This window comes from Ursus arctos, unplaced genomic scaffold (genome assembly GCF_023065955.2).
Source record: "Ursus arctos isolate Adak ecotype North America unplaced genomic scaffold, UrsArc2.0 scaffold_11, whole genome shotgun sequence".
NCBI classification, from domain to species: domain Eukaryota; kingdom Metazoa; phylum Chordata; class Mammalia; order Carnivora; family Ursidae; genus Ursus; species Ursus arctos.
In genome coordinates, this window is record NW_026622775.1 from 69,929,149 (window position 1) to 69,954,047 (window position 24,899).

The following is a 24,899-nucleotide window of genomic DNA, read 5'->3' on the forward strand; positions in this document are numbered from 1 at the left end:
AAAAGTAGGCTTTAGAGCATTGGTTCCTGGTCCAAAGACAGCAGGAACTGGACCCCTAAATAGAAGAGAGCACCTACCACCCGGCACCTGGCCTCACTCTGGCAGACCCCAGGGCTGCAGCCGCAAGGGAAATAGCCCCTCCTGACTGAAGGAAGAGGGTGCCTGATCAGTGACCGTTTCTAGGAGACATTCCTGTCTGACTCAAGCCAATGACTTCATCCCTAGCCCGGCCCTTCCGCTGACAGCACACACACCTCCCGCCCCCGCCCCCCCACACACCTTCCCCCTTTTTCAATTAGCAAAGAGCTAGGAACCTAGTGCTGTAATAAATAAACCACCACAATTTTTTGGTAGACATTTACAACGTTCGCAGAAACATTTCCTTTGGTCCTCCCAACGCTGGAAGATAAGGTCAGGAATTAGTGCCCTAACTCTCAGATATGAAACCTAAGACTTGAGTGAAATGACATGCTTCAAGTCTTGCAGCTAATCACTGGCCATTTTAGTCTCCAACGGCAACCTCCTTTATCCTCTGGCCTTCCCACCCTCCCTGCAGTTTGGCCTCCTTCCAACCCCATGCCCTCCCCCTTCCTGTTCATGTAACATTCGCAACGCACTTTGAGACAGTTTGATCTCATTTTATCTGCATAATAAGACTGTGAGGTAGGTAGGGCAGGTATCATTAAACCATTTGGGAGATGAAGTAGGAAGCTACGGCTCAGAAAAGTTAAGGGATTTTTGTCAAGGTCTAAAAGCTAGTATGAGTCTCTGATGTGTAAAGGTTATTAGGGACCAAAGCAGCTGAAGACAGACCTTGAAGCTTACTCTATTTTCCATGTTGTCCCTGACCCTTCCATTCCAGGTTCGGCCTTCAGGGGCTCTGCTTCACAGACAAAACTCCATGCAGAGGCACCAAGATAGTACCCCCACCTCTGTCCTGGGGCTACCCATGAAGGTAGGAGAAGGAAAGCAGGACTCCCAATCAGTAACAGCCCACTGAGGAATGAAGGTCGGTTCCATCCTTCTGCAGTCACCTCCCCCAGAAGACCAACACTTTGAGTGCATGATTCAGAAGAGACGGTTGGATCCAGCCAGTTCACAACAGTGAGACTCACAGACATACATGTATCATTTTGCACAAATACACATCTGTGACATGCGAGGCCCCAGTAGATCCCCATGCCAAACATGCTCCGCAGACTCCTGATAAATAAGTTCGTTCACATTGACTAGGCCCCGGGATTTCCGGCAACCCGCAAGGAGCCAAGGGGCTGTCGCACCTTGGGGCCTCTCAGGGAACCAGGGCTCCTCTGCCAGGCTGCCCAGAGGAGAAAGATCCAGCCCTCTCCTCAGAGAGAAGGGTGAGCATCAGCAGCTTTTCCTGGCAGTGCCCAGAAGCAGCAACAGGACAAAGGGCAAGGAAGAAGGCTTCGCTGCACACCCCTCCACCCAGGGTCACGTCCCTGCACCAGGAGGTCTCAGCATACAGAAAGGTTTTTTGCTCGTTGCTTCTTAACCACAAATGATGGCATAAAGGTCTTCCGGAGGGGCTGGCATGGAGGTCTTTCAGGGACGCCCCTTGACTCAATCCTGTGGAAAAGGAAAGGTAGCTTTAGGTTTGGAGGGGGAAACGAAGGCAGCAATGGCCCAGAGCTGATGGAGCATTGCATACCTGCTGTGGCGAGTCTGGGGACATCGACATAGTGCTTCCTATCCCCGCCAAGTTATTCACCATTACCCCCCATCATCTGTGGAATCAATCCTTCGTGTCCCAACCTTGCTCTCCCAGCAAATCCGGGAGGTGGCCTAAGGTTCAGCTGCGAGGGGCAAGGGCTTGCTGGACGGGCATGAGGGGTTTCCCATGCTCTGTTCCTGGCTCAGCCACGGACTCACCATGCAGGTAGCCTCAGGAAAGCAATTTCCTTCCCCAGCCCAGTCCCCAGCCTCCTCCCCTGTAAATGGGATGCTTTAACTACCTTCTGTTTCTTCCAGCACCCTCTCCAGGACTATCTACGTCTCTCAGATTTCAAAGGGACCAAAAAAACACGACTGGCAGTACCATCTCAGCGTCCTGGTTCATCGGGCTCCTTCCTCTGCCCTTACCTGGGCTGGGTCCCAGGGCCATCAGGAGGGGCAGGGGACTCAGGGTGTTTCGGGCTCCTCCAACGGATCCGGTTGAGCAGGACCTTGACCTTGTTCCAGTGGGAGAGATCCCGCTGAGCAGAGGGTGAGGGGATCACCAGATAGCTCCTCCCAACATAGCCCTGACCCAGAGACAGTGGGCAGCACAGCCAGGACAAGTCACCTGTCCGCATCAGGAATTCCATCACTGTCCCAGCGTCCCTGGCCTTCAGGCTATGCACACATCCCGACCAGCCCATAACCCCAGTCCATCCTATCCGCTGCCTCCATACACACCCATCACCTACCTTGGGTCCCTGGGAGGGTGGAAAAATGTGAGCTGGCTCTGCTGTGGCCTCTAACAGCCTGGGAGGGTTGGCACCGGGCAGCCTTACCTTTAGGGGTGCGGCTGGTTTTGCCCCTTCAGAAAGAGAATCAGATTACCCAGGGCCGGAAGCAGGAGGCCACCCATCAAGCCCAGGGCTCACAGGGTCTGGGGGGAGGGGGGGACTGGGCAGGCAAGACACACAGGGAGACGCGCTTGCCCCTCACCTGTCCCCTGCATCTGGCTGAGCTGTTCATGCACCTCATGGCCTCGGGCACGAGAAGGTGGAGGTGAAGGGGCCACGGGTGGCTCCCCCTCCTCCTCTTCTTCCTCCGCTTCAGGATCCTGCGCACAGGACAGACGGGCACTCAAGACCCAACTCAAGGGCTGGTTCCAGGGGTCCCGGCCCTCCTCTGCCTCCCCCACACCTGGCCCCCACTGGCCTGCCCACCCTGAGGCTCACTCACCTGCGGGGGCCTCTGGGTCTGCAGCTGCAAGCAGAGCTGCTGAAGCCTTGCCATCTGCTCCAGCACCAGGCACAGGTGTTCCAGGTAGCGGAGACCCTGCCCTGGGAGACAGGCCCAGGCTTCAGGCCCTAGGCCCCCAGCCTGTGGGACGGAGCGAGGTTCTGAACTCAGCCAGGCTCCCATCTTCGGCAGCCAGCAGGTGGGAGCAGAGAGGCCAGGGAGAGGAGGCACACACCCCCAGCTGGCCTCCCAGTATGTAGCCAGGCAGGCTGCCAGGCCGGCCCCCAGACTGCCCACCTCCACACAGCTGGGAGTGGGCTGAGGCGAGAACAACCCTTCAGTTAGAGGCAAGGAACGCCCCACCCCAAGACAGCTCCAAGGAGAACAGGTCAGTGAGGCCCCACCAGCCAGCAACCCACCCCTCCATGTAAAAGGCATTTCCATCCCACTCTCCACCCAGCCTGAGAGCTGGCACTCACCACCTCTGCTTCTTCCACGCCTGCCCCTAGGGCAGTTTCTGCCTCGGCGGCCTCCTGTTCCCCTGCTCCAAAAAGGGGCATTTCGCATTCAGGCTCGCTGGGCGACTTCAGGGAGCTGGGGTATCGTGACACGCTGGCAGGGGAGGTCGGGAGCTGGCGGGACCGCTCCAGCACCTGCTCCAGCTTACGGCTGGCCAGAAGCCGGCCTAGGTGGGCAGCAGGCTCCAAGGAAGCAAGGCCCAGGGGCGCAGGGCTCCCTGTGGGCTCAAAGTCCAGAGAGTCCTGAGAAAGGCCCGGGGAGGTAGTCAGGGGGCTGTCCCCAACCACCATCTCCACGCCTGAGTCCCGGGAGGCCAGTTTGAGAAGTGGCTCCTGCCTCCCGAGACCTCTCAGCGGGCCATCCCCCTTCCAGGAGTCCAGTGAGCACGCTTGAGCAGCGTCGGGGATCCGTCTGTAGGTGCTGCTGACTCCAGGTACTACACAACCGTGTGCCAAGTCCTCAGCAACCCCATCTGCAAGGAGAGTCAGCATCAGGCTGGGCAGGCTGCCCCTCACGCCCCCAGCATTCCTGGCAACTGGCAGCATTCCCCGAGGAGGAGTGTCCTGGGCCAGAGGTGAAGGGAGGGGACGGGACTGGACAGCCACAGCCCCGCCCAGATCTCTCCCCATCCCTGGCTGGGAGACCTTAACATGGGTTCCCTTCACCAGTAGTCTCTGTTGGCCATCACAGACACACACACCCCCCCCCCCGGGGTTTGGGCTGCGTGGCAGGCAAAGCTGTGCACAGCATATCCACCAGCTCCTTGTACGGCCTATCTTCCTTTTGAGGGGTAGCTGCTTTCTTCGTGGGCTCCGGCGCCTGGGGTCAGCTTAAGACCTCCAGGTCGTGAATAGGGAGCCTCAGTCTCTTCAACCACTCCCCACGGGCAATAGGGCTGTGACGCCCACCCGGACCCTCTGGCCTCAGGGAGACGGGGACGGGCACAAAGAAGGAAGCTTGGGGTCCAAACTAGCATCAGGATGCAGGATGAAGTCTCTCCTGGAGCTCCTGGGGGAGGGTAATAAAAATAACAATAGCTATATCCACTGCGGGCTTCTGTCCTTTTAAATGAGAAATAGTGAAGATTTGGTGGAGAGTTGAAAAAAACTTAACCTGAACTGGGGAGAGGGGGTGTAGGAGAAGCAGCACTAGCGCCGGAGGACTGTCCCCTCTGCGCAGGCCCTACCCACGCGCTGGGTCCCCAGCTGAAACACTGATGCACAAACTAGTGCGGGAGAGGACGGAGGGCCGCCTCCGTCTCACCGCCCGCCACGCGGGAGAGCTGGGGGTCCAGATCCCCCCCCCTCCGGCCAAGGAAGCCAGCCAGGAAGTCTCCTTCGGGAAGGGGTCCGCCGCCGCGGAGGGGGCTTTTGGACCTCCCGGCGGGGGCAAAGGCTGGGCGAAGGATCCACATCGGGAATTCGAGGGAAGTGGAGCCGGAGGGCGTGGGATGGACGGTGGTGGCTGGTTTAACGCCCAAACCCAGGGGGTCTCCAACGCGCACGGCGCCACCGCTCAGCCCGTCCAAAGGGAGGCGGCGAGGTCGGGCGCCTCGGGCGGGGTGTACGGGCTGGGACGGGGAGCGCAGACCGGGGCCCGGGCGCGGGAGTCGGCTCCGGGGCAGGAGGCCCCGGCCGGCCAGGGGGGTGGGCGACTCACCCTGGCCGCCGAGCGGCTCCACGGCGAAGACGCGCCGCCGGCCCAGCATGGCCCCGCTCCCGGCCCCGACGCGGCGCCCCGGCCGCGGCCGCAGCAGCCCGCCCGCGATCCCGGCCAGCGTCCCCCCGCCGCTGTCTGGCGCGCGGCTTCGCACGCGCGTCCGGCCCCGGCTGGGCGCGGCCCCCGGACCCTCCCGGCCGGGGGCGAGGGGGAAGGGGCGGGAGTGGGGGAGGGGCGCGCAGGTGTGCGGGCGGCGGGGGGTGGGGGGCGCGCCCGGAGGGGCCGCGGGGGGCCGGGGGCGGGGGCTGGGAGCAGGGCCGCGCCGGGCGCGCCGGGGAGCCGGCAAAAGGCCTCGATCCGCTGTCTTTCGGACTCCGGGCAGCCCCGCGCTCCCGCCCCCGGCGGGGGAGCGGAGACCCCCGCCTGCGGACGTTGTGTGGCTGGAGGTGCGGGGTTACCCGGCACCCCCCACTACCCGTTCACATGCTGCTCTGTCTTCCTGCCGCCGAAATACAGCCGGGGATGGGGGTGGAAGGTCGGCGGGGACTGGACGGGAGCGCGGAAGGAAATGGAGCCCCACGTGCTGGCTGCGGGAAGAGCGCAGACCGGGACAATGTTGTCCCAGCGCTCCCAGCCGTGTGCCTGGGGCAAGTCACTCAGCCACTCAAAAACCTGACGCGATAGAAGGGGGAAATGATCCCTGTCTACATGGAAATCCTTTCCAACAACTGTAAGTGCCTTGAGTTCTGGGCTAGGTCTGAATCCCCTCCTCGTCCCAGACCTCTCCCTTACCAGAGCACCCTAAAGCTGGGGCTTGGGGGAGGGGGGCTTCAGGATCTGGGGACGTGAGCCAGGGGGACAGGGAAGCCGCCTGGAGGCGGTGGAAGTGTAAACACTTTCCTGTCCCCACCCCAACCTTCTTTTGGTCCTGGGATTCCACCATCCCTCACCCTCAAAGGCTCCCAGACTGAAAGGAGGCTAGGAGCCCAGGCAGCTGCCAAATGTGACACAGCGTGTGGACCGGAGGGGCTGCGGGCCTCTAAGGAAACCTCATCTTCCTAAGGAAGGGGACAGGGCTGGAAAAATCCCAGCAGGACCCAAATCCCTTGGAGGCAGATAAGGGAGAGGGCGGACGTGCAAACTTGCACCTGAGCCTCTGGGGGAGGGGCTGGAGCCAGAGCCTTTGGAAGGAAGTGGCCGTTAACTGGGAGGGGAGAAAACATTAAGCCCACCCTCTTCTGCTCTTTGCTCCCTCGTACCCTTCCTCAAACACCTTACACAGGAACCTTATCAGAGAGCCGCAACCTGTAAGATTCTAACTGTATAACATGGGGAAACTGAGGCCCGCCAAGTCTGGAGAAAGAATGAGAGCCTAGTGCCTGAATTACTTGCCGTCTCTTAACACCTTGATTTCCAGGCCAAGCCCTTCCCTGCTAGGCATAGGTCCTCCGGGTCGCCCCCTCCTAACCCTATCCTCCTAGACAGCAACCCCACTCCATTCCTCTTTCGCAGATATAGACAGGGAAACAGAACGCAGGGCCTGGCAGGAACTGCTTTATGTTTGTCCAACAGGACGCGTGGCACCAAACCCCACAGGCAGTGTCAGACCCCACCCCAGCCCTCCCTAGGTAGGAGGGTCGGAGGGCTGGCCTATCAGGTGGCTTCCTTCCTCCAAAATGAGAGGGTGGGGAGGTAAAGGGAGGGAACCTTTACTAGATCTCGCCCTGAATTTGGAGAATGTGGGGCCAGATTCCAAGCAGTCTCCCTGGTGACTCTAGGGCAAGAATGCATCTGGAACAGGAAGCCCAGCCAGCAGGAATGCAGTGTCTCAGCACAAGGCTTTGTGTGGGCTCCAAGAACCCACACCCCCACCAACACACACCCAAGCACGCTCCCTTCCAGGCCACGCGCCTGTGCCTCCTCCCCATGCAGATACGCCTGAGCCGGCATGGTGAAGGGGATCCCTCATGGCGAGCCACAGCCTTCCCTCGCATTGGCCTTCTGAAGCCCTGGCTGGAGCAGCCCTGTGACCAGAGCTAGGTCAGGGCTTCACCACCTGGACGGTTCTGCACCCCTGCACGACTGCCCACCACCAGAGGAGAATCCTTCCCCTTCGAGTGACGCTTGAGGGAATGGCAAGGGCAGCACGGCCACCCCTCGCTGCCCACCTGACGGGTGAGCAGCTGCCCTGAGCTCCTGAGACACGTGGCTGAGCAGAGTCCACCCTCAGGCTGAGGCCAGGGATGCCCAGCTGCCCTTCATCCTCCGTGGGGGAGTCCCAGCCTCAGGAAGCACGTTTCCTGCAAGCTCAGCACTGAGCGTGGCCCTGTGGGAGGAAGGGCAAAGCCAAGAGGCTAGGGGCAGCTCCTGCCAGAGTAGAGATGGCTGGGAGCCATGGTGACCTCCCTTGTGGCCTGCAAGGCAGCCCCTGGTGATGGAGGAGCAAAAGCCCCCACCCCAAACCAGAAATGCGGGATTCAGACTCCAAGTCCCACTCCCAGCCCCCTCCCCTGTCCACGGGTTCTTCATTTATAGAACAAGGAGGACACTACCTGCCTCAGAATTGTGAGGTTCAAGGCGCTTACCCGTTTGTGTGTGAGAATTATCTAGCTGTGTAACTTTGGGAATGTCACCTCCCCATTTCTAACTGAAGGGGTATATAGTAGATGCCCTCTCAGGGAACTTCTAACTTGAATCTTCTCATTTCCGAAGGTATTCCCCCAGATGCAGAAAATGGAGAGGGCACAGCACTGGACAAATTGCAGTCTTATAATTAGGTGGTCTTCCTCCCCCCTACAAGTCTGGGTCACAGGGCTGGGTGCACAGCTGGCTTGGGATGGGGTTGACGGCGCGGGTAAGAGATCAAAGACTGCCCCCAACCTTCTCCTCTGACCAACGGGTTTGGCTAATAACTCCGTCTTCCAAAGACGTTTGCTCCCAGGCTGGGGCTGGCTGTGGAGCTGCGGAGCGCTCTGAAAGCCTCGGCCGCTGGAAGGAGAGCTATCTGCCACAACTCAACGGGTGACTTTCAGCTCGAACCTGTCCAGCCTTTGAAAGGCGTTTGGCAACTCACTGACATGCCCATTTCAGAAGGGTGTCTACTCCCATCTGTTCTCTACTCCTTAGAACACTGCTGGCCCACCCCACTTTGTTACAGGCGGGGATCTGACCATGTTAATATTCCCACCCACCTTTTCCAACCTGTCACTTCCCTGCATTTTTCCAAAATGTTCCCAGATCCTCAAGGTTCAAAGTTCAAACCATTTCTTCTGGCACTCAAGCCTCCCATCTCCCTTTCCAGTCTTTTCTTGGTACCTCTTTCAGCCACTGCCCTAAGCTGAGCATCCCACCTGCACTCACCCCCATCCATCGGCATTTGTCCACTGCACCTGTCCAAGTCCTGTTTGTCCTCACACACAGGTGGTCTCTGCTCTGCGCTCACAGGGCACACCTCTATGTCCCACATTAGCACTCAGCGCCATGGAGTATGATTTCATTCGTGCCAGCTCAGTTGCTGCCACTTGACTATTACCTTCAGGAAAGCAAGAAAAATGCTACATTCTTCTGTATTCTCGCTGTGCCAGGACCCAGGTATTCACAGAGGGGGTGAATGCCCCTTTTGCAGGCTTTCTCCCCTGTCGTGGGCTACACCTGACAGTAGGTGGCGCCAAGGAGGCCATCCCGTGGCCGACCAGGTGTTCTGGCCTGAAGTATTCCTGAGCCACAGAAAGCCTTGATCTTTTCTATGAAAACAAAGGCAGCCATCCAGGCAAAAGGTGAGACAATTATGTCAAAGGTGTCAATTATGTCAACGGATGCCTGAGGAGCGAACACAAACAGTCTCCACCAAGATTCCTTCCAAAAAGAGCCAGATAGCACTGTCTCTGAAGGCCAGCTTTGATCTTTTCTGTCAAAATAAAGCTGAGGCTGTGACTCTTTCCTCAGGCTAACTGGGTGACGGGGTGGGTCTGGAGCACCCAGCAGCACCCAGGCACCTTTCTGAAATGTCCTCCTGAATTAGGACTGGGGTGGTGGGTGAATCAAGCCCTAAATCTGGTAGGGGACCTCTGCCCCCTGCCCCAACTCAAACATGCATGAGGGCAGACACACCTAGCACTGGTCACCCATTGTTTTCAGTTTTGTTTTTTGTTTTTGTTTTGTTTTTTTTAAGATTTTATTTATTTATTTGACAGAGAGAGAGACAGCCAGGGAGAGAGGGAACACAAGCAGGGGGAGCGGGAGAGGAAGAAGCAGGCTCTCAGCTGAGGAGCCTGACACGGGGCTCGATCCCAGAACGCTGGGATCACGCCCTGGGCCAAAGGCAGACGCTTAATGACTGCACCACCCAGGCGCCCCTGTTTTTGTTTTTCAAATCAACTACCAGTGAAGCCAGCAGGGTCTCCCAGGGAAGGGGCACACAGAAAACCTTGGCTTGGAGGTGAGGACCTTGGTGGGTGGTGGTTCCTCAGGGTGGGGCTCCACTGGCCTGTCCTTCCCAGGCAAGGCTAACCTGCAGCCCTGTCCAAAGTTCTTTCTGGGGATTCTCTTTCTCAGATGGGTGCAGACAGCCTCGGCCAAGTGCAGGAGTACTCCAGATGTTGCCCCCGCCCCTGCCCACCGGGCTCATGTGGGTAAGTCAGCTGGGCTGGCAGCATTCACCCCAGTAGAGCAAGGAGCTCACTGGTGTCAGTGAGCATGAGACTGTGTCCCTGAGCTGGGTCTGGACAGAATGGACGTCCGGGCCCGCCTCCTGCTTCTCTGCTGCCCGCACTCCAGCATCCCTCCTCCTCTCCAGGCTCCCAGTGAGAAACTCATGCCTCTAAAGTACCAGGGGTTATCCCAGTAAAACTGGCATCTTTATAAAAAAGTCCAGGAGGTGGGGCGCCTGGGTGGTTCAGTCGGTTAAGTGCCTGCCTCCGCCTCAGGTCATGACCCCGCAGTCCGGGGATGAGTCCCACATCGGGCTCCCTGCTCAGTGGGGAGTCTGCTTCTCTCTCTGCCTCTGCCCCTCCCCCCGCTCATCCACGTCTATGCATGCTTTGTGCTCTTTCTCTCTCAAATAAATAAAATCTAAAATAAATAAATAAAAAGGGTCCAGGAGGGGCACCCGGCTGGCTCAGTTAGTGGAGCATGCAACTCTTAATCTTGGGGTTGTAAGTTCGAGCCTCACATCAGATGTAAAGATTACTTGAAAATAAAACCTTAAAAAAAGGGGGGGGGAGGGTGTCTAGAAAGAGCACAACCTTCTGCTAAAAGAAACAAGCCTCTTCAGTAGGGGTTCATGTGGGGGGGTGGGGAAAAAGGGGGAAAAATGTCAATAAAGACTTTCTAGCCAGTGGTAGAGAGAAGCTCATCTCCAGGGTCCAGGGCAGAGAAGGAGAGGAAAGATCTACTTTGTTTTGTCCATGTATATATTTATAGAGCTCATATGTTGAAAACTTTACAAAGTGAATATCTTTCACCGCTAACCACCCCTCTCTTTCTACATATTTCTCTCTGTGTCCCAATCTGCTTAACCCCTGTTGCACAAAGATATCCGATGCAGCGCCCACCTCGGACTTCGGGGCACCGCCTGTCCTGCAGGGGGAAGTGGCGGGGCTGTCCTCACGCACAGCCCAGGACAGGCCCCAGGCCCTGGCCGCACCTAGCGTGGAGGAAGGGGCCCCACCACCCACCACCACCCTTCCACGCCAACTTGCTATCGGCATGGCCCTGGCACAGAGGTGCCCACAGAGTCGAGGGCGGGCTGAGAGCACAGCCGGGCGCTCAGGCCTGGGAGCCGTGGGTGGGTGGTGAGGAGTAGCGCTGGCGGGCATGCTTCTCACAGTACAGCTCGTCCCCCACCCAGAAGTGCCCGCGCATCTTCAGGTTGAGCCCGCAGTCCGCGCACGTGTAGCAGCCCGGGTGGCGGTAGCGGCCCTCCTGGATACGCACGGCCTGGTTCCTGGGAGAGGGCAGAGCGGTCAGACTGGGGGGGTTGGGTGGAGGTGGGGCGATAGGTATGCCTTTCTTCCCAGGGAGCCTAGTTCCCAGCCCAGAGTCAGGGAAGGTCCCCAAATGTCAGACCCTGACTCCCCAGGCCTTCCTTCAGGACTCTTGCTTCAATAACCCCCCAACCCCCACCCCGAGGACCTCTAATTTAAAAAAAAAAAAAAGTCATTTTTCCTTTACACAAACGCAGATAAACTGCAGCCTGAATTTTTCGGGCCGTTAATGGAGCAGTGGTTCTCAAAATGTGGTCCCAGGTATGAGGACCCACAGCCTCGCATCCCCTGGGGACCAGTTGGAAATGCGGAAGCCCTGGGGTGCGGGCCAGCGATCCCTCTGACAGTCCTGGGGAGCCCTGCAGCTGCTCTTTGAGAAGCACCCCATATACCACTCTCCTTGCGCCGTCGGCACAGCAGACAGGGATGGCAGCCCATTCCGCAGGCGGGACACTAAAGCCCGCAGAGGCTGACGGTTTGCCTGCAGTGAGTCATCTGACCATTAGCGCTGCGTGCAAGAAACTGATGGTGGGGGAGTGGGCTTTCAGCAGTTTGCCGAGAATATGGCTGTATTATGATGCCACCCACTGAGAAAAACGAACCCACCTCTGGAAAACCCACCCCTTTCCAAAGGGGGGGGGGACAGCAACATTTTCCAGGAGAGGCACCTCATCTAGAGGCAGATCTCCAGAAGCTTTGAGATTTTTGGAGAGAAATCAGAAGCAGTAGCATTTCTTCCTCCTCTGGGGAGGGTGAAAGAAATCCGGAAGGAGGAGATGCAGCAAGAAGAAGCCAGCAAGGCGTTTGGAAGAAGCCTGAAAATAAGCCACATACACCCCACCCCACCCCACCCCACCCCCGCCGTGCGCTGCAGAAACCCCCGCCTCCAGGGGCCCTGACTGGCTGCTGTCTGCAGAGCCCTCCTGAGGGCATCCCATGGCCTGCCCCACCCCCCACCGCCCTGCCAGGGCCTGCCTGCCTCCCAGGCTGCCCGTACTCACACGATGCTGGCGCTGCACTTCTCACACGTGTGGAGCTTGGGTGGGGTGGCCAGGGCCCTGGAGGTGGGCAGGGAGGACTGGGGGCTCAGCTGGCTGGGCAGGCAGGCCGGTGTGCCACCTGGGAGGGGTGGGGGCAGACAGACGCCTGAGAGCTCGACCCGGGTTGGCAGCAGCCAGGCTGTCCTTAGCCACGCACACTCCTCCAGCACAGCTCAGAGGGGGCTCCTAAAAGGTGCACTTACGCACGCCCCTCTCAAGGAACACTGGGTGTGAGGCAGGGAGGCAATGAAAGAAGGGAGCGATGGCGGCGGCTCCTTGGCTGAGGCGCAGTTAGCCCAAGCTAAGGCAGCCGAGGAGCGTCTGTGCCGTGTCCACATCCCACCAAGCAAGCGTTTGCCCTCGTGATCCAGTCACGACGATATTCATTAAAAGATGGTAATGGTAGATGATAGCAGCACCGCAAGAGCTTTACACGGTTTTCAAAGGGCGTTTATGGGCCCTGTGGCATGGCAGCCTTGGAACAACACTGAGAAGAAGCACGGATGTTACTGGGCGGGTATGGTCCCTGTTGGCACCGAGGACTGCCAGGCTCCAGCCGTTCCTGACTGTCTGCGCTCCCCCCACCGAGGGGACCCTGTCCGGGGGCGCACCAAGGTCTCCCAGCCCTGATGGACCAGATTCACTCCCTGCACCCCCCACCCCCCGGAACACAGCAGGAGCTAACTGTCAGAGTTGAAACCAGCCACCAGATACGTACTGGTGAGTGTTCCCGACTGTCCCATCATCTGCCTCCCTGAAGCCACGGCCAGGCCAGGCCTCCTCGTCTCTCCCCCGCACTAGGCAATGTCCCCCAACACACACACACTACCACTGCACCCTGACTACCATCTCAGCAGCTGCGCAGGCCCGTCCGCCCCGCTAAACAATTGCTCAAGGGCAGACTGTCCTCGGCCCCCACACTCACTGGCCCATCACACAGGCACCGTAAATGTCTGCCCGATGAACAACTGCATGGCTGGCGAGGGCCCGCATCTCTCTTCTCGCTCCCTTCAGCATCTGAGGCTCTGCCTGGCATGATTTAACAGGCCCTCCTGGGCTAGGGCACTCCTCCACCTGGCACATGAGACCCCACAGCCAGGACTTGACGTCCAAGACCAGGCCCCACCACTCTCTCGCTCCCACACCAAAGCTCTCGGGCTGCCAGCCACCACGGGCCGCGGCGCTCCCTGCCCACCCCACCCCCCAGTGCCCTCTCTGAGGCTGGAACTCCCTGCTGCCATCTTAAGGTCGTTTGTTAAAGTCTTGATCTTTCTTCACGGGTCAAGTCAAATTCATCGTCCTCCATGAAGCCTTCCCTGGAGACCCAGTCCCCACAGGCGCCACCCCCACCTTTATCATTCCCTTGACACTTTCCTTACAATTTTCCCTGTAACTCCTACCAGATGGAAAGCTCCTTTAGTGCAGGGACTTCCCCTCCGTGCCTCCTCCTGTGGTGAGCACTGAAGAAATACTAGTGCAACGTCATGTCCAGTCAGGGTCCAGGGGTCCCGCACGAACCTGCTTCCTACACTCAAAGCCCCTGGGGCTCACCTCTCTCCTCAGCCTCCAGGGCTTCCTGCAAGAGCCGAAAGGAGCTGGACTGCCGGGGGGCGACCCGTGCCTCGCGATTCTCCTGCAGCATCTTGTAGACTTCTGAGTCCTCTTCCAGAAGGCGGCTTCCCCCTTCCGAGTCCACGCTGCAGAGACAGGAGGCAGCAGGGAGTAAGGGTCCCTTCCTGGGTATGAGGACCCGCATGGGGGCAGGGAAAGAGTGCCCTAGGGGAAGGATCCTGGGGGGATTCAGAGGAGAGCCAACTGGGCTTAAAGCAGCCGGGACCCCCCCACACCCTACCACCCCATCCCTCCTCTCTGGAAAGCCCGTCTGTCTCCTGCCCTCCCAGGCCCTCCAGGATTCCACCCCACTCTCCAGGGCCCGCTGGTACCTGAGCCTGGGGCTGGAGGAAGGGGGACCCGGGGAAGGCGGCAGCACCCGCACAGCCGAGTCGCCGGCACGGGTGAGGCTGGCCTGCGGGACAGAGAGGCACCAGGGGAGGAGTCAGCGGCTGGAGCCTTTGGCCAGCACCGCCGTCTGGGCCGCAGAGCCAAGCCCGGCTGTTCCCCAGGCCCAACAGCAGAGGGCTCCCAGCTCTTGCTGACCCGCAGGCCCTCTGCGGGGGCCCATCACCCCAACCCTGCCCTCCAGGTACTAGCGACTGCTCTGCTCAGTCCCAGAAGGGGAGAGCGGCCAGCGCCCAACTGTGGAAGCGTAATGGTTCTGCAAGGAGCTTGGGCAAGGGGCAGAACAGCAAAGAGGAAGTGAGCAGATCCTTTCGCAGTGAGGAGGAGGAAACACAGGGATGGAGTGAAGGGCCCCAGACCCCTCCTAGAGTCAGGGCTGGGGCTGCAGGAGGGACCTCTCTCCTACACACACCTCCTCTCCTGAGAGGGCCCGGGTCTCCTGGCTGCCCCGGAGGTCTGGTTCTGCCCCACGGAGTCTTGGACCCACACCCCATTCTGGACCCACACCCCAGCAGCAGCCCCCCTCCCTAGGTGTGTACTGTCCATCTTGGGCTCTTTATACCTGCTGTCTATGTGGAGATCTCGCCTTCAGCCTCACTGCTGCTCCACTGTCTGGCCTGCCCCTCTGCACCCACCCCTCCTACCCTGCCTCCTCTCTCCATCGCCAGCCCCCACGGAAAGGGTACCTCAGAGACAACCAGATGGGCCACAGTGCACCGGGCTGAGGGCACAGTTCCCCAGAAGACCAAATTCCCTCCATTTTAAAATCCCAAGTCAGGGACAAAGTACTTGGTCAAATGATAAAACTGCATGAATGTTTCAGCTAAAAACAGAAACTTGAGGTTTTGAGAAGACAACCCTAGACCCTCACCCCTGCAGCCCTCTTTCACAGGTCTCCATTCCTCTTGCTCGTGGTGCCATGTGGCCCGCTGACAGACGGTAAGATGGTTTCCTCAGGAAGGACAGTCAGCACCAGTTACTTAAGAACCATGTCCCACCTCACCGTCTGGGGCCGGCCTGTGCCCAGCGGGCGGGCCGACATCCACCCAGGCTCTCTTCTGCAAGCTAAGTCCTCATGCCGGCCAGAGGGAGGGGTGCTGTCTCACTTCACATCTGCTCACCAAGGCACGTGCCTACCCGAGGTGGCAACTTCCAGTTTCCAGAAGGGCCCCATAAAGGCTGGTAGTGACCTGGGCCTGGGGCTCAGTGCAGCCCTCAGTGCAAGGCCACTGCCACAGCAGAGTGGGGTGGGGGCACCTCTGACCCCCTTCGTGCCCTGGTGGAGAGGAGCCCAACTCCCTTACTGGGAGCAGCTCTGCCTTTCTCCTCCCTCCCTCCCAGGCAGCTAGGGACACCTGCCTTCACAGAAGGAACCTTTCATCCTCAAGTCCAGATAAGCTGCTCACCTGCCCATCAAGAGCTCATCTGTAGCCAGCACCTCTCGAACTGTGTTCTGGTGAACACGGGGATGTTAATAAGTGAGTGGCAGGTGTGTGCGGAGGGGGAAGGGAATCCCAGGAGAAATTTTGCAGTTAAGTAAGTTCAGGAAATTAATAAAATTAAATATATTTCTCATGGGACTTCTTAGAGCCTTTAAGGTGCTAAAAGTACACGGTGGCTCCCAGGAGGGAGATGTGGGACCCTGTGCCTCCCACACCACCTGACCACAGCCTCATTTACAGACCAGAGTGCAAGCTTCATCGGGTTAGGAATTTCTGTTTGTCCACCAGTGCGTCCGCAGAGCCTAGCAGCGTGCCTGACACGAAGCAACTGCTCAACAAAAGTCTGTTGAAGGAATGACCACAGTCCTCGGGCCAAAGAAGGGAACTCAGAGCATGGGGCCTGACTATGAGGTCCAGAGAGAGAAAGAGGGGCTTCCCAAGGTTAGATGGTACAGGTGGGACTACCCCAAGTCTCCCTGCCACCCAGTCCAGGGCTCCTGTTTATACTACTCCGTAAAACACAGATTGGTGACCCTGCTCCACACCCTCACCCCTGCATCTGATTCGGTAGGTCCAGTCTGGGACCTGAGAATGTGCATTTCTAACAGGTGCCAAGGTGCCGGGGCTGGCTCGGGAGCCACTCCCTGTACCACCAGAACCCCCCTTTGCCCAAGTTTGGGAACCACAAGGGAGAAGGCCAAGATGGATGGACCCTCTCCAGCCATGCCCTGGGCTAAGCGCATTCCCAGCGGGTCTCAGCCCAAAGATCTCCCAGAGAAGCCCCTCCCCACGCCCACCAGACCCAAACACGCCAGGTCTTGCTTGTACACTGCTTTCCCATCTCCCTGGCTTATCATTCTCTAATCTAAACCCTACCCGGTCCTACCTCTGACGTCCAGCAAAATTCCTGACAAAGCCTTCTCAGGCCACCCAGCCCACACTCAACTCTCCCCTCCCAGAATGCCTCCTGCTTTTATAATTAAGACCACACTGTTTAGTTCTTAATTGTTCCAAAACTGCTTTATATGCTTGTCTTATCTTCCCAACTACACTTTAAATTCTTTAAAGATGGGGATCTTATCGAATGCGTCTCTATGCCCACATCGCCAGGCGGGCCACTGATTGGGCCCACAAGGAGTCACTGGCGAGTTCCTGCCATGCAGCCCCCGCAGGAGCCCTCTCCTTCCTTCTCCAGAGCCCCCAGTTTCTAATGCCCTCCCCCAGCCATCTCCAAAGGCTCTGCTTTCTGGAATGCAGAATCAACCGGAGGTAGGATTCCAGCAGCTGGGCCTCATCCCCTTCACCCCAAAGGCTGGACATGCCCCCTCAACTCTGCCCCCAGCAGCTGTAGCCCAGGACTGTTGGCTGCCTCACTCCCTCACTTCCCCACCCCCTGCCCTTAGAGAGGAGAAATACCACCAAGGCGGGGGGGGGGGGGGGGGGGGGGGGCTGTCACTAGTTCACTGTGGGACCTGGTTGGGTGGGGGAGTTGTCCAGGGTAGAAGGGCAGGGAGGAGGGCAGACAGAAAGTAAGCCAAGGGCAACTTGAAGCAGAACCACAGTTCCACTGGTGGTTCTCTAGGCTGAGTCAGAGGAGGAGGAAGGGGGATGGGGTGATGGGAGTTGGGGGCGGGCATGGGGCTTGGAACGGGGAGGAATGTGTTCAGGAGATGCAGCCAGAGCCAAAGGGAACCGTCCCAACAACAGCAGCAAAACGATTTCAGCCCTGGCCCAAGAGCAACACTCAGGGAGGGAGGACGCTAGCAGGAGGGGGGCGGCGGGGAGTGGGAGGACAGGAGGTAGGAGACCACCTGGGACTGGCCACGCAGGGCTGGGGCACAGTAAGCATGGCCCACCAGCAGACACAGTGGCCTCCTGGCCTAGGAGAGGGGCATGTTTGTTGCTGGGAGATGGAGGCGCTGGCTGCCCAAAGGGGACCTGCCCTGTGCCGCCCCCCCAGGGCCACTGGGAACCAGCCAGGGTGGGAGGCTCTCTCCTCCCCCCAGGCACCCTCACCGGGCGGCTTCCGGGGCGGCCCCCGTAGGAGAAGCGGTCAGCAGCAGTGGGTCCCGGGGAGTGTGCCAGGCTCTGGAAACTGAAATGCAGGAAATGGACTGTGCGGGTGCCAGGCGTCCCACCCAGCCTGCCTCAGGGACACGGAGGGCGCCCTCAGGCTCCCCTAAACCCAGCTATTGAGACTCAGAGGTCTGTTCGGGACCCTGTGGCCGTCGTGTCCACCCCTGCGCTCACCTGCGGCTGCCCACGGCCTCTCCGGGGAGGGCATGCGGGCTGCTGGGGGGCAGGGTAGAGAAGGGGCTGCCTGGCTGGGGGCTGGAGGACACGGGGCTGGAGCAGGAAGACCGCAGGGAGGACTGGCTGTCCGTGTGCGTCCTCACGGAGCCCTGTGGAGAGAAGGGCTGGGAAGGGGGCACCCATCCCCCACGGCCCTGCCCCTCGGGGCTCCGCCCACCTCAGGCGCTGGACTGCCCAGCAGAAGGCGCCATCCTACCTGGAAGCGCATCGCCAGCACTTCCACAGAGCTCTCCCCGTTGGTCTGCCCGGGGGAAGCGGCCCGGGACCTGCGGAGAGGCCAGAGGGCGGCAGGTCACAGGAGTCCGGGAACGCAGCTCACCTGACCGGGGCTGCAGATTTCAGCTCTTCCCACAACAGATTCGCAAGACTCATAAAATATTCAAAACATGTGGACATCAGGGTGTCAACTTTCAACTTTGCCAGATCCAAAACAGACAACTATTATTAACCACCACCATCATTTCTCAAAGGACTGGGCAATTTAGCATCAATATGTAGAATGGACATAATTTCATAAATTCAGTTTTATTAAAAACTCACAGTATCCCGTCTTTTTCTTTTCTTTTTTCTTTTCTTTTTTCTCTCTCTCTTTTTTTTTTTTTTTAAGATTTTTCGTTTATTTACTTGAGAGAGAGAGAGAGAACGCGGCAAGCAGGAGCAGGGGGAGGGGCAGAGGGAGAGGGAGAAGCAGACTCCTAGATTAGTGTGGAGCCCGAACACAGGGCTCCACACGGGGCTCCATCCCAGGACCCCAGGGTCATGACCTGAGCCAAAATCAGACACTTAACAGACTGAGCCACCCAGGCGTCCCTCTTTTTTTTAAGTAATCTCTCTGCTCAACATGGGGCTCAAACTCAAGACCCAGAGATGAAGAGTTGCGTGCTCCCCCACCTGAGCCAGTCAGGCGCCCCTCCTTTTATTTCTTTTTGTTTTGTTTTGTTTTTTTGGCATTTCATCCAGACTTTGCTGCTGGTCAGCCTCAGTTGGTAGATTGATTCTGGGGGAGACTGCTGTTTCATATAAATAATCCTTCATCTTTCACCCATGGAGAGAGAGAAAGTGCGTTTCCTAAAGCCCAGCGAAGGCTGGGCCAGCTGCCCATTCTCCTCTGCCCAGCCCGAGGCTATCCCCCGCCAGCTTTGCTGCTCATGGCTGGAATGCCTTTGAGATAGTCATTCCCTGGTCCCTTCTGAAGGCTTCTCCTCCATGAAACGAAGGGTGGAGACTGTCCCCCCACCCCATCCTGCAGGACCCAGAGAGCCAGGGCAACAAGCAGGCCCAGCTCCCCACCAATCACCAAGGTAGCCAGCAAAAGAGGTGCCCCCACCTCAGCTCCCCGGGGACCTCCCTCCAAGGCCCTTCCCACTGGCGTCTTAAACAGAAGGCCATTGGAGGGCTGGGACCAGCTGAGGGTGAAGAAAGCCTGCCATGTCCGAACCCCACTACACCATTCCTGGATCTCTGGCCACCTCTAGAGGGGTCAACCAGCACACAGTCACCACACACCGCACAGCCTCAGCCTCCCCAGGGAGGGGTGTGGGGTCAGAGTGAGGGGAGCTCGGGCTTTGGCTCCAGTCCAAGCATCACTTCCTGCCACAGAGCTTCCGGGCGCTCCTGCGGAGGAGACCGGGAGGTTTAGGAGCAGGCCAGACAAAAGCAAGAAGGGGCAGGGAGTCTTGACCTGCCCAGCATGGAGCTGGAGGCCTGGAGGGACTTGGCCCACTCGCTGACGGCACTGGGTCCCTCTAAGAGGAGCCTAGAGGAACTGATGGTGTCAGCAACTCCCTGCCCCTCTGCCACCCCACTCTGCAGTCTCTTGTGGATTTTGGTTCCCTTCCCAGATGCCATGAGGTACTCTCCACACTCCTCCTCTGGGTCCCACTCCTGCAAACACTCATGAGCCTGAGTGGCAAGAGGGAGTCACTAAAGGGGCCGGGACCCTGAAAGCATCATGGGAGCCAGCTTCTGTAACCCTGGGGGAAGGTGGGGGTGAAGCGAGGGCACGGAGCCAGGCCCAGTGAGAGCCCAGGGAGGGGAGGGGTGGCGGAGAGGCAGGAGGCACCTGACTCAGGTCCCAGGCCTGCCCGAGGGTTCTCCTGGCTGGGGGGGTCTCCCAGCATTCTTGCCCCATGACTCACTTTGATGCCCCACCCCAGGGGGCCACCTGTCCCCCCCACACACACATCCGCCCAAAAACCCAGACCTCCTGGCTGAAAACCCAAGCCTGGGACTCTGCCTTCACCTTCACAGCCCAGAGAGGCAATGGGGAGGGACAGAGGGGTTCTATGGGGCATGAGCCCCCACACTCCTCAAACCACCCCCCAGGACCTGAACAAAGGCCACCCCTTCTTGGAGGCAGGGGCCCAGGAAACCCAGCCTAAAGCACACCTTTCCCCTCTTCAACCCACTTCATGCCCACACCCTGTACCCTGCACACTTGGGAACCAGTCAAACCCGGGCATCCAGGTGGTTGATGCCAGCCTGCCCTGCCCATGGCTGCATGCCCAGCCAGGCACTGGGACACCCCTCAGCCCACCCTGCTACAGCTCCAGAGCCTGGACCTTCTCAAAGATGAGTCCCAAGTGCCCAGGAAGGCCAGGTCGGGACTGAGCGCAGGGCGGGGGGGCAGCCACCGCGCAGCAGGCTGGCAGAGCGGAGAAGAATGCCGGCAGGCCCAGCAGTGGTGGAAGGCCTACCGGTCTAGCTGCAGTCGCAGGGGTGAGGGGCTCTGGCGGATCTTGCTCTGGGCCTCAGCATGAAGCATACCCTCGGCACTCTCCCCGTTGATGGCCAGGATAATGTCGCCAGGCCGGAGGTCGGCAGCCTCAGCCTTGCCCCTCTCGGTGACCTGCAGGGGATGAGGAACAAGCGGTCGGAGAGAGCCCTGCTGCGACAGCGATGACATTCCTGTAGGGACGGAGAAGAGGGAATTTCTCTCTGTCCTGCCCAAGAAACACAGAAGTGGATCTGAACCAGGCTGGCCTGAGTCCCCCTTTGTCTCCCTGCCCAGCAGTGTCTGTCCAGCTCATCAGCTAATCCCCTCCAAAAACTGGAGTGGAACCACCCCCCTCACCCCAGGACTGGCATTCTCACAGAGCCTCCCGAAGAAAGGGCAGAATTTCAGGGGCTGTGCTTGGAAATGCTTCTGCATAGAGAGCCCTGCCCGTGCAAACCACACCATGCAGGTAGCTGCCGCATGAATGCTCCCTGGCCGGGCCGGGGTCAAGAGGAAACTGCCAAGGACTTGGGGCTCCTGTTCTGGTAACCTCCCCCAAGTGGCTGCCAGCAGGTATCGGGTTGGTGACCAAGGAGAAGGAGCAGGCCCCGTACTTGGCCCAGATCCCTTTCTCTCCCTAGAAGTCTGTTCCTGAAGGGGTCACCACATCCCCATGGCAATGGGGCCCCGGTTCTCCCCAGGCTAACAGTCCTAGAAGCAGGCCTTCTGACTCCAGAAAAAAAAAGAAAGGTACCTGTGGAGACCAGGTAGACAGAGTAGACCCAAACTCTGGGGGTACCTCCTTAGCTCCTGGAACCAGCCCTTACCTTGGTCACCATGATGGGCGTGTGGAAATCCCTGCCCCCAGTGATCCGGAAGCCCCAGGGCCCTGGCCCCACCACATCCACCGTCAGTGCCATATCTGAGGAAGAAAGGATGGAGACCCTGGAAGGTGGTGGCTGAAGCAAGAGAGAAGGGATGACAGGTCCAGAGAGCAGCCAGTTAGGGGCTGGGGGGTGGCGAGGGGGAGGGTAGAGGAAGTGACTAACTCCTCCCCCCCCACCCCGTTTCACTTCCCCCCACCCTGGGAAGCCATGACTCTGAGTTCCCCCTTCACCGCCACCGCCACCTTCTTCAGCGGAGCAGCTCCCAGAAGGCAGGCTGTTAGGGTGCCTCACAGGGCTTGCTGGATGGAGACCAGGCGGGCAGGGGCTGGCAGGTGGCAGGAGATGTCACCGTTTCCTGCCTCTCCCCCTCCTCCACCAGCAAGGCTAAGTCCCACCAGTGCTTGCTTCCTGTCCCCAAAACTGACTGCACAAGGTACTTCCTCCCCACTCTGGGGGAGGGCAGCACTCTGCGAATAGGAGTGACAGCAAACACACAGGGGTGATGCCACCACAGACTGTTCAAGGAGTTGGCTGGGTGGGTCCAGGGTCTTCAGAGGGGCCTCCTGGCTGCCTGCCTAGCCCCTGGCAGTGCGCTGCAGGTAGACAAGACTAGGCTTCCCACCTCCTCCAGGGGCCTGCTGCCCTCTGAACAGCCCCAGCCAGAAGGACGGGCTCATCTGCTAGCTGGGCACACCCACCCCCTGGCAGCCGCGAGCAGGGCGAGCTGACTGATGCTGCCTGCTAGCTGGGGCCACGGGCCTCCCATCTACTGCCCCCTCCACTGGGCAAGGGAGTGTTCTTGCAGACCCAGCCCTGCTAGGATTTCCTGAGCCTCTAGTTATGGAGCCAGGAGCCAGCCCAGGCAGGAAGCTGTAATGCCAGCCCTGGGCCACCACCCTGCCCAGCACCCACCCTGGGGCTGCCCCTGGGGAGGCCCGGACACTGCAAGTGCTGTCGGAATCTATCAAGGACACTAGGGCCACTTCCTGTGTTTAAGAGCCTGGGGAGAGGGCACCCAGGCAAGAAGGGCTGTCTGCTCTCTCCCTGGTCCTTGGCTTCGCCTTTTGCCCAGGCCTAGCCCCCGTCCCTGCCCAGGTCCCCAGGTCCCCTGGTCCCCAGGCCGGCGGTTCACAGAGGCTTTGGATTCTCAGACCTTTGAGCCGGCCGGTGGACTCCGCGCCCCGGGCCACGGGGAGGTGCCCAGCCCGTCGGCCCGGCTCTCCCAGTTCTGGCGCCTTCTACGCTCCGAGGCCAAAGTACCCGCGGGCCGGGCGCTGGAGGAGGAACGCCTGGGATCAGGAAAGCCCAGCACGCGGGGAGCACCGGCCTCCAGGCGAGGCTGCAGGGAGAGGGGCCGTGGGCGGAGGACGGAGCCGGGGCGCTGAGAGCAGCGCCGAGGGGGCGCGGGCGCGCCGAGCTGCGAGGTCTCCGTAGCCGGGAAGGTCGCCGGCCGTGCGGACGGTGCGCAGGTGGGCGCGCTCACCTGGCTCCCGCTTACCCGTCGGGCTGGAAGGCCAGACCCGGGAGGGAAGGGAAGGGAAGGAGGGAGGGTGAGGAGACACCGCCGCTGCCGCCGCCACCGCCGTCTGCCCGACTCTGGGGAGAGCCCGCCCGGGGCTCCAGGACCTGCCTCCGCCCATGTGATCCCGGGGCCGCCCCTGCCGCCGCCCCTGGCCCGGGAGGCCGCCTCCTCCGCGCAGCCCAGCCCCGGCGCGGCCACCTGGCCCGCGCCCTGCTAGGGTGCGCGGGGGTTTCTCTCCCTAGAGCTCCCTGGAGGCTGCGGTAGTCCTCCCCGAGGTGCCCTTCTCCTCCCAACTGCTCCGGGAGGGCGGGGGAGGCGTTCCGGTGACGGTCGCGAGCCCCACTGCGCAGACAGCTGAGGCAGCCGCCCCCTGACGCTCTCCCAGGCCGGCCGCGCCCACCCGCCTTCACCCGGGCCCTCGAGCACCCCCACACCCCGCGCCGGGGCGGAGGAGGGCCGGCTGGGTCTGTCTGCTGTCCGCCTGGCTCCTCCGCCCACTCGCGGCTCCGACTCCGACGCTGGCGCGGATGCAGCCCCGACACCCACAGATCCCAAGCCCGGGCGGCCCCCGCGCCCTCCTCAGCTCCGGTCCCCAACGGTGGCTGCGGGCTGCTGGGCTCTTGGGGCTGCGACAGCTTCCCTGCCAGAGATGCCTCGCAAGCCCGCTCGGCTCAGGGCGACCTTCCCGGCCCAGGAGCTGGGGGGATCCTGGCTGGCGGTCGCCGGGCACTCTCCTGGGCTGATGCCTTTTCCATTCCTGGCTGCCCTCCCATCACCCTCTCTGCTGCCCTGCCTGGGGGGTGGGCCAGCCCCAACAATCACCACTAGCCCTCGCTGCCATGTGGCCAGCCTTCTGCCAACCAACCGCCTGGAACCCAGGCTCTAGGGAGAGGGAGAGGGCAGCCCAGGAGAGGCCCCAGGCACCAGCTCAGAACCATCTGGCAAATGGTTCCCCAGAATCATACCTGGCAACCCTCAACCCAGAGACCTCAGGGCCCACGGCAGCGGGCTCTGACATCTCCCATCGGTCTCCACTTTGCACTCTGTCAGGCTGCTCTGTTTTCAGAGAAGCACACCTGTGGGCACAGCTGTAACTTGCCTGCCTCAGGTATGAGTCATTCCCTCCAAGTTCCCTCTGCAAGGAGTGCCCTCACCACTCTTCCCGCCTACCTGTGCCCTGGATCTCATCCTCCCTGCGCTGACCCACTGGCAGACTGCAGCCGACCTCCCCTGTTCCCGCCCTGAGGGTGTGTAAGCCACTCTCCCACCAACCGGTCCTGGGCCTCCTGGAAGGGCTACTTTGTGTGACACATGTGCTACCGCCCCAACTAGATTGGAAGCCCCCGAGAGAGCAGGAAACTGCAGGACAGGCAAGCACAGCCTTGGGGCCACACAGACCTAGCCTCAGATTGTGCCTCTTACTGTGTGACCTCGGGTAATTTCCTCACTTTCCCCATGGGTAAGATGGGGCTAGTGCATACCTTAGCCTCCTGTGGGCGGACTGCCCTCCCGTATAAAGCTGCTGGTTCCAATTAGGGCAGGGGCTGGGTGGGGGTGGGGGTGATTAGTTCACTGCTCCATTCCCAGAGCCCAGCAAAATGCCTGGCACACAGCAGGCATTCCATAAATGTCGAACGAATATTGTTTGGATGATTGGATTAATTTCCCTTCCTTCACCCCCAATTTGTGGCAGGGCCTCTGTTTGATATCCCTTTGTGCTCCTGACTTTTCCCTAGTCCCTAGCATCTCCAGGTTAATCTGCAGGATTTCTGCTCTGTGGGTTCTGCGTTCACAAAACTCATGACCAAGACAAAAGCGACTGACCCAAGGGCAAGACCCCGTGGACCGGAAGGGAGTAGTACTCTCCTGCTCTAAGCAACTCCGC

At 59.9% G+C, this 24,899-nt stretch overlaps 2 protein-coding genes across 10 annotated transcripts; both read right to left on the reverse strand.

Annotated features, from left to right (window-relative positions):
* Positions 1 to 622: 622 nt before the first annotated feature.
* Positions 623 to 5,172, reverse strand: CUNH8orf58 (chromosome unknown C8orf58 homolog). Of its 6 annotated transcripts, none has more exons than XM_057310208.1 (7): positions 5,092 to 5,172; positions 3,393 to 3,904; positions 2,914 to 3,054; positions 2,674 to 2,791; positions 2,430 to 2,542; positions 2,104 to 2,192; positions 623 to 1,590 (listed from the first exon to the last, which is right to left on the reverse strand). In XM_057310208.1, the coding sequence occupies exons 1-7, from the start codon at positions 5,138 to 5,140 to the stop codon at positions 1,479 to 1,481; spliced, it is 1,134 nt and encodes a 377-aa protein (XP_057166191.1). In that variant the 5' UTR covers positions 5,141 to 5,172; the 3' UTR covers positions 623 to 1,478. The 6 variants fall into 6 exon arrangements, with proteins under 6 accessions (XP_057166191.1, XP_057166190.1, XP_026374788.1 ...); XM_057310207.1 differs by having other exon boundaries at positions 2,104 to 2,216; XM_026519003.4 differs by lacking the exon at positions 5,092 to 5,172 and having other exon boundaries at positions 3,393 to 5,072.
* Positions 5,173 to 10,484: 5,312 nt separating this feature from the next.
* On the reverse strand, positions 10,485 to 23,160 carry PDLIM2 (PDZ and LIM domain 2). 4 transcript variants are annotated; one of them, XM_048212167.2, is made up of 11 exons: positions 22,991 to 23,009; positions 22,646 to 22,766; positions 21,433 to 21,564; positions 20,586 to 20,737; positions 18,086 to 18,155; positions 17,827 to 17,978; positions 17,593 to 17,671; positions 14,059 to 14,141; positions 13,667 to 13,812; positions 12,077 to 12,194; positions 10,485 to 11,035 (listed from the first exon to the last, which is right to left on the reverse strand). In XM_048212167.2, the coding sequence occupies exons 3-11, from the start codon at positions 21,523 to 21,525 to the stop codon at positions 10,858 to 10,860; spliced, it is 1,071 nt and encodes a 356-aa protein (XP_048068124.1). In that variant the 5' UTR covers positions 21,526 to 21,564; positions 22,646 to 22,766; positions 22,991 to 23,009; the 3' UTR covers positions 10,485 to 10,857. The 4 variants fall into 4 exon arrangements, with proteins under 4 accessions (XP_048068124.1, XP_026374800.3, XP_057166198.1 ...); XM_026519015.4 differs by lacking the exon at positions 22,646 to 22,766 and having other exon boundaries at positions 21,433 to 21,527; positions 22,991 to 23,160; XM_057310215.1 differs by lacking the exon at positions 22,646 to 22,766 and having other exon boundaries at positions 21,433 to 21,527; positions 22,976 to 23,160.
* Between the last annotated feature and the right edge of the window lie 1,739 nt (positions 23,161 to 24,899).